The following is a 7,500-nucleotide window of genomic DNA, read 5'->3' on the forward strand; positions in this document are numbered from 1 at the left end:
TTTTGAAGTTAACTTAAACATTTGAATTGTATACGGTCTTTTTATTTTATTTGATATGACTTGGTAACGATCAACAGCGAGAGAGAGGAGCTGTGCCCGGCCGAAAGACCGCTTGTATGCCGAAGGTCAAATGTGCAAAACGTTTTCCGAATTTTCCATAACACCCCTGTAATTTTTGGTCATAAAGAAGCCATTTCCAGTGTCATTCCAGAGATTTGGCTGCTCCTTGTGGCCAGCGGGGTCGCTCGGTACCGTGTTCGCCTCCGGTTGGTCGTGTGGCGATTGGGTGATGAAGGGGAGATGGGGAAGGCCAAGTGGGGTTAAAAAGGGGGATGAGACGGGTGGGGGAGGGGTGGGGGGGGAAGTGGGGTTGGGGAGTTGTCAGAAAAAGGGATGGATGGGGTGTAGGGTGGGGGGTCTTAAGGCTATCTTGTGTTGTCTTTGGGAAGGTGTTGGGGCACATCGGCGGCTCTCTCTCTGTCTCTGTCTGTCTGTTTGTCTCGCTCTCGCTCTCGCTCTCTCTCTCTTCTCCCTCTCTCTCACTCTCTCTCTCTCTCTCTCTCTCTCTCTCTCTCTCTCTCTCTCTCTCTCTCTCTCTCTCTCTCTCTCCCTCTTTCCCTTCCTCCCTACCACCTTCCCTCCTCCCCTACTGTCCCCTCCTCCCTTCCTCCCACCAACCTTCCCCCTTCCCTTCCTCTCCTCCCTCCCTCCCTCCTCCCCTCCACCCACCAACCTTCCCCCTTCCCTTCCTTTCCTCTCCATCCCTCCCTCCTCCCCTCCTCCCACCAACCATCCCCCTTCCCTTCCTTTCCTCCATCCCTCCCTCCTCCCCTCCACCCACCAACCTTCCCCCTTCCCTTCCTTTCCTCCCTCCCTCTCTCCTTTCCTCATTTCCCCTCTCATCGAATCTCCTCCGCCATTTCCGCGCCGACTTCTCTCTATCTGTCTGTCTGTCTGTCTGTCTGTCTGTCTCTCAGAGATGGAGTGTCGGATACATCGGAAGGACTTAGACAGGGTGTTTATCACTTGAAATAGGACCAGGAGAGTCCTCATGACTTCGGCTGCAGGGACAGGAATGTTGCAGGGGCGGGTTCTCGCTGGCTCTCTCTCTGGTCTTTGCATTTCCTCTTTTCCCTCTCTCCCTCTCTCTCTCTCTCTCTCTCTCTCTCTCTCTCTCTCTCTCTCTCTCTCTCTCTCTCTCTCTCTCTCTCTCTCTCTCTCTCTCTCTCTCTCTTTCTCTCTTCCCTCCTGTCTCTCTCTCTTCCCCTCTCCCTTCTCCTTCTCCTTCTTTCCCCCTCTCTCTTTCCTTTCTCCATTTCCTCTTTCCCCTCTCCTCTGTCTCCAGAGAGAGCTACTCTCCCTCTCCTCCTTTTCCCTCTCTCCCTTTCCCCTCTTACCCCTCTCTTTCGTTTTTCCCTTCTCCCTCTCTTCCCTTCTCCCTCTCTCCCTCTCTCTCCCCTGTGTCATTCTCGTTCACGTCACGACCGGATTTTGCGAACGCGTCGTGCCCCCCCCCCCCCCCAGCGAGATTTGCGTTTCATGAATACAATGACCTGTAACCTTTCCTCTGTGTGATAATTGTCATGGAGAATTTTTATACGCCATTGTCTTCCCTGTAGTATTTTACAGTGTTCATTTTTTTCCTCAATTTTCAGAGAGAGAAGGAAAGAGAGAGAAAGAAAGAAAGAAAGAAAAAGAGAGAGAGAGAGAATCACACTACCAGACTGGCAGAGAGAGAGAGAGAGAGAGAGAGAGAGAGAGAGAGAGACAGAGACAGAGACAGAGACAGAGACAAAGACAAAGAGAGAGAGACAGAGAGGAGAGAGAGAGAGAGAGACAGAGAGACAGACAGAGAGAGAGGGAGAGAGAGAGAGAGAGAGAGAGGAAAAAAAAGCCCCCGGCCAAGAAGCGACGAAGGAAATACGAGACCTCGCTCTTGGCTTTCTTTTCGTTTCGTTACGTCCGGCTTTTCAAGATTATAAACATTCTTCATTTTCCAAAATCTTGGTGATTTTTCTGTATGTTATTTTTTTTTTTTTTTTTTTTTTTTTTTTAGCAAATCCGTGGCGTTAGTATATGTACTGAAAGAGGAAAATGAAGTGAAAACTGACTTGTTTAGAATCAATATTTTAAAATTTGTTGATATTTCCAGCGTAACAAGAAACAAACAAACCTTATGAGACGGGCGGAGATGCTAATCAGCTGATTATTTTACACGGCCCTAGAGACTCGGTTTATGGTCGTGATATCTGTGTTTATAGTTAGGTGGATTGTGTTTTTTTATAGAGACTAATAAAGCTTACATTTAGCAGATGATGATGTCTTTATCATTGATAGCGTGTCGTATTAGCGGAGGAAGAGGTGGCTTTAGAGTGTATCCTTATACGTAGTCGCATCCAGAACGTTATGTTACGTAAACCTCGGCACTGATAGGGCATTTGTTCCGTAACTCCGAACATCTGTAGAGAAACGAGCTCCGGGAGGGGAGGGGGGGTTCCTCCAGTCTCCCGGGGGCTTGGTTAGCTGTCCTCGCGGTGCAAGGGCTGGAGGGAGAGGCGGGGTGGGGGGGTGGGGGCGGTGTGGGGGGGCTATCTTGATATATTCGGTACAAGGTTGTTGGGCCAGGGACACGCCTCCTGCGCTGTAGACGATTGGGGGTATTCTGGTGGGATGGCGTCCTAGTCGTGTTTTATTCCTTTGTCCTCTCTCCCTCCTTCTCTCCCTTCCTCTCCTCTCTTTGCTTCTCCTCTCCTCTCTTCTCCTTATCTCCCTCCGTCTCCTTTCTTCTCATCTACCTCCCTCTTCTCTCTCCTTCTCTCCCTCCCTCTCTCTCTTCTTCTTATATCCCTCCCTCTCCTCTCTTCTCCTTATATCCCTACCTCTCCTCTATTCTTATCTCTCCTCCCCTTCTCCTCTATTCTTATCTCCCTCCCTCTCCTCTCTCCTCCTTATCTCCCTCCCTCTCCTCTCTTTGCTTCTCTCCTCTCTTCTCCTTCGCTCCCTCCCTCTCCTGTCTCCTCCTTTTCTCCCTCCCTCTCCTCTCTTTGCTTCTCTCCTCTCTTCTCCTTACTTGCTGAAGGTTGCTCTAAACACACGGGGGCTGCGGCGTCCTATTTTCATTCTATTTCTTTGCCTCTTCCTGTATTTGCTTAAGGATGCTCAAAGTACACAAGGGCTGTTCTTCCCGCGAGATCGCTGCTGTGGTTTCCGACATTTTTTTGACCTCTTTTGAGACCTCGGCCGTCTGCTGGCATTCCCGAATACTCGTGGTCCGTTGCTCTCCCTGTTTAGGATTTCTCTCTCTCGCTCTCGCTCGCTCGCTTTCTCTCTCTCTCTCTCTCTCTCTCTCTCTCTCTCTCTCTCTCTCTCTCTCTCTCTCTCTCTCTCTCTCTCGATCTCTCTCTCTCTCTCGACCTTCTCTCGACTCTCTCTCGACTCTCTCTCTCTTGACTCTCTCTCTCTCTCTCTCTCTCTCTCTCTCTCTCTCTCTCTCTCTCTCTCTCTCTCTCTCTTCCTAACTTTTATGTATGTTTTCATATATATATATATATATATATATATATATATATATATATATATATATATATATATATATATATATATATATATGAATGGGAAACCACTACCGTATTGATACTATGGTAGAAAAACCCACAGTTCACAACCTTGATTTATTGAAATGTATGTGACAACAGTTTTGGAATCCTGAAAACCATCATCAGGTCTCAAACGGGAAAGGTTAAGGGAGGTCAAGTCAGGTCGAAGGATCAGGCGGTCCTTGAGATGGGCGGCCGTTATACAGGGGAGGAGGATCCTTCGACCTGACCTCCCTTCGCTTCCGTTCTCCTTCAGCGCGTTCTCCTCTCTTCTTTTCTCTCTCTCTCAAACTCCCTCTTTTCCCTCTTCCTCTTCGGACCTGAAGATGGATACCAGGAGGATTCCGAAACGGTTGTCTCGTATGTTTCAATAGATCTAGTTTGTGGATTGTGTTTTTTTTCTGCTGCCGTATATATGTATATATGTGTGTGTGTATATGTGTGTGAGTGCGTGTGTGTGTGTGTGTGTGTGTGTGTGTGTGTGTGTGTGTGTATGTGTATGTGTGTGTGTGTGTGTGTGTGTGTGTGCGTGCGTGTGTGTGTGTGTGTGTGTGTGTGTGTGTGTGTGTGTGTGTGTGTGTGTGTGTGTGTGTGTGTGTGTGCGTGCTTCCTTTTTGTTTCCTCTTCATCGTTTGTTTTGCCATTACAAAATTGTAACTTCTAGCATGACCGTTATCATAATTTGTGTTTTTATTGTTATCATTATTGATTTTGTCATCATTATTTTATATCATCACCATTATCATTATTAATAGCATGTTAATAGTATAAGTAGTATTGTTATTGTTATTACTATTATTATTGTTGTTGTGACTGCTGTTACCTTTATTATTATCGTTATTATTATTGTGGTTGTTATTGTTGCTGTTGTTGTTGTTATCATTATTTTTATTATCATTATTATCATTGTTCTTGTTATTATTATTATTGTTATGTTTTTTAGCTTCCCTCTCAAAGGAGAGATGTTATTATTATTGTTGTTATATATATATATATATATATATATATATATATATATATATTATTTTTTTTTTAACTTCCCCTCAAAGAAGAGAAAGAAAGAGAAGAAAGTTGCTGTAATATTTTGTAATGGTGCCCATAGAGATCTCCCCCCCCCCCCTCCGCTAAAAAAAATGCTTCTGCCGAAAGAAGTCATCCAAAATCTCTATTTTTTGTTCCTTTCTTTCTCTCTTCTTTTTTTATTCTTTCTTCTTTTTCCTGTTTTTTCTTTACTTTACTTTTAACGGGAATTTCTCGTTTTTTTCTTCTCTCATTTATATATTTTTTTATATGGGTTTTTGGTGGGTCTTTCTATTTATAATGTTTTTATATCTTTCTATTTCTTGTTTTTTTTTTTCTTTTTTTTACCGGAATCCCTTGTTATTTCCCTTTTGTATCTTACTATTTATATCTTTCTATTTATATTCTTTTTATATCTCTATTTCTTATTTTTCCATTTTTATATCTTTCTATTTACATAATTTTTATCTTTCTATTTATATCATTTTTATATCTTTCTATTTCTTATTTTTTCATTTTTATATCTTTCTATTTACATAATTTTTATATTTTTCTATTTACATCATTTTTATATCTTTCTATTTACACCATTTATATATCTTTCTATTTCTTTTTTTCCCTCTCTGTACCGGAATCCCACGTTTTTTTTTTCTTTTTTTTTTCTTTCCTATCATCCGGGGGCGGGTCCGAATAGCAGGCGGCGGCGGCGGCCAGGCGTTCGTACCCGCGAGGAAATTCCGGAACGCTGATGAAGTTAAGAAGTTTCCCGGGTTGACTTAATCAGTTAAGAGGCTTGGGAGAACCGCCGGCGAGGGGAGGGAGGGAAGGCGGGGTCCTGGAGGGTGGGGGGTAGGAGGGAGGAGGAGGAGTAGGAGATAGGAGGGAGGGAGGGAGAGAGAGAGAGAGAGAGAGAAAAGAGAGGAGAGGAAAGGGAAGGAGGAGGAGGATACAGGGAGGGAGGAGAGGAGGGAGAGGAGAGAGAGAGAGGAGAGGAAGAGGGAAGAAGAGGAGGTAGGAGGGAGGGGGGAAGGGGGGAAAAGGAAAGAATTGAGGGAAGAGAAAGGAGAGGGGATGCAGAAGGACTATATAGGACGAGAAGGTGAAGGGGGTGGAGGAAGGCAGGAAGTAGAAAGGTGAGATAGAGAGGAGATGGTTAGCAGAGAATCAGAGAAGGAGGAAGGAGGAGGAGGAGGAAGAGGGGAGGTAGGAGGAAGGAGTTGGAAAGGGAAGGAGATGGGAGGAAGGAGGGGAAGGAAGGGGGGAGGGGGAGGCAGGAGGGAGGGGGAGGCAGGAGGAAGGAGGAATGGGAAAGAGAGGGATGCAGTAGGAAGGAGAAAGGAGGAAAGGGAAGGCAGGAGGAGGGAGGAAAGGGAAGGAGGAGGAAGACAGAAGAAGAAGAGGAGGGGGGTAAGGGAAGGTAGGTTGAAAGAGTATATAGGAGGAAAGAGCAAAGAGGGAGAAGAGAGAAGAGCGGGGAGATGGATGGATGGACCCATGGATTGATGGACAGAGAACGGTGGTTAAAAGGATCCTCATGATGTTCCACCGGCAACCGCCTGCACGCCCTCACAGTCTTGACAGACTCCACTACCTACACCCGGTTTCTCATATTCCCATTTTTCAGCATTTATCCTTAATTCGCCTCCATAACCCACTTTTTTCCCTCATCCCCCCTTTCTTATCATTTATCCTCAATTCGCTTTCATCAACACCCCACCCCACCCCTATTCTCCTCTTCATATATAATTTATCCTCACCTCGCCCTAGACCAGCAAGCGTCACCTCATGTCTTCACCTCGCCCTAGACCTGCTGCAAGCGTCACCTCATGTGCTCACCTCACCCTAGACCAGCAAGCATCACCTCATGTATCACCTCGCCCTAGACCTGCAAGCGTCACCTCATGTCCTCACCTCGCCCTAGACCTGCAAGCGTCACCTCATGTCCTCACCTCGCCCTAGACCTGCAAGCGTCACCTCATGTGCTCACCTCGCCCGGCACCTGACTAACGGTTCTCTCTCTCTCTCCTTCCTCCTCAGGGACCTCAGCAACAACGCCCTGGTCAGCCTCAACTCGTCGCAGGTGGCGGGGCTCCACAAACTCCTGCGCTTGTAAGTATCTCTCTTGAAGTGGTGGTTTTTGGGGGTTGGGGGGGTTGGGGGGGTCTGCGTGTTTGGGTTAACGGTAGTTTGGCGGGAGGATTGGGTGGTTTAATTTGTGGATGAGTGGGTTGGTGATTGGGTAGTTGGATGGGTTTTTTTCTTGTTTTCGTTAAGAATGGTTCAGAGATGCCATGTCATGTGTGAGAATGGTTGGTTGTCACTGTATTTTTTGTGCTTTAAAATTGGCTCAAAGATGTCATGTCATATATGAGGAGGGTTGTATTTTTTCATGAAAATTTGCTCAAAGATGTCATGTCATACGTGAGGATGGTTGGTTGTCATTGTATTTTTTTGTGCTTTAAAATTGGCTCAAAAATGCCATGTCATGTGTGAGAATGGTTGGTTGTCATTGTATTTTTTATGCTTTAAAATTAGCTCAAGGATGTCATGTCACGTGTGAGAAAACCTCGCCTTTAGGTTCATTTTGAGGTGATATACTAAATCTTGCGAATTAACGTGTGCTTTTGAAACCTTGGCATATTTTCTAGTCTGGGCATTACCGTGCCGTGCGGGGGTGCAAGCGCGCCCATTAGTGCCATGCATGAGGGGATTCGCGGACCAGGCTAAGCTAACCCATTATTCCTCCCGCAGAAAATTGGCTCGGAACCCCCTGGCGCGCCTGCACGAGGGTCTGCTGGACGAGCTGGGGAGCCTCAAGATCCTGTGAGTCCTGCTGCGTGCTTGTGTGGGTGTGGGGGTGTGTGGGGGGTGGGGGGTGGGGACG

The 7,500-nt window shown here is 46.3% G+C and overlaps 1 protein-coding gene across 2 annotated transcripts in view; it reads left to right on the forward strand.

Moving 5' to 3' along the window:
* Nucleotides 1-7,500, forward strand: part of Remo (Remoulade) — a 247,876-nt gene that overhangs the window by 218,744 nt on the left and 21,632 nt on the right. For both annotated transcript variants that reach the window (XM_070116749.1, XM_070116750.1), the window contains exons 5-6: nt 6,654-6,725; nt 7,368-7,439. In XM_070116749.1, the coding sequence (XP_069972850.1) occupies nt 6,654-6,725; nt 7,368-7,439 (144 nt within the window). The remainder of the gene's footprint in view (nt 1-6,653; nt 6,726-7,367; nt 7,440-7,500) is intronic.

The sequence above is a fragment of the Penaeus vannamei genome, chromosome 39 (assembly GCF_042767895.1).
Source record: "Penaeus vannamei isolate JL-2024 chromosome 39, ASM4276789v1, whole genome shotgun sequence".
NCBI lineage: Eukaryota > Metazoa > Arthropoda > Malacostraca > Decapoda > Penaeidae > Penaeus > Penaeus vannamei.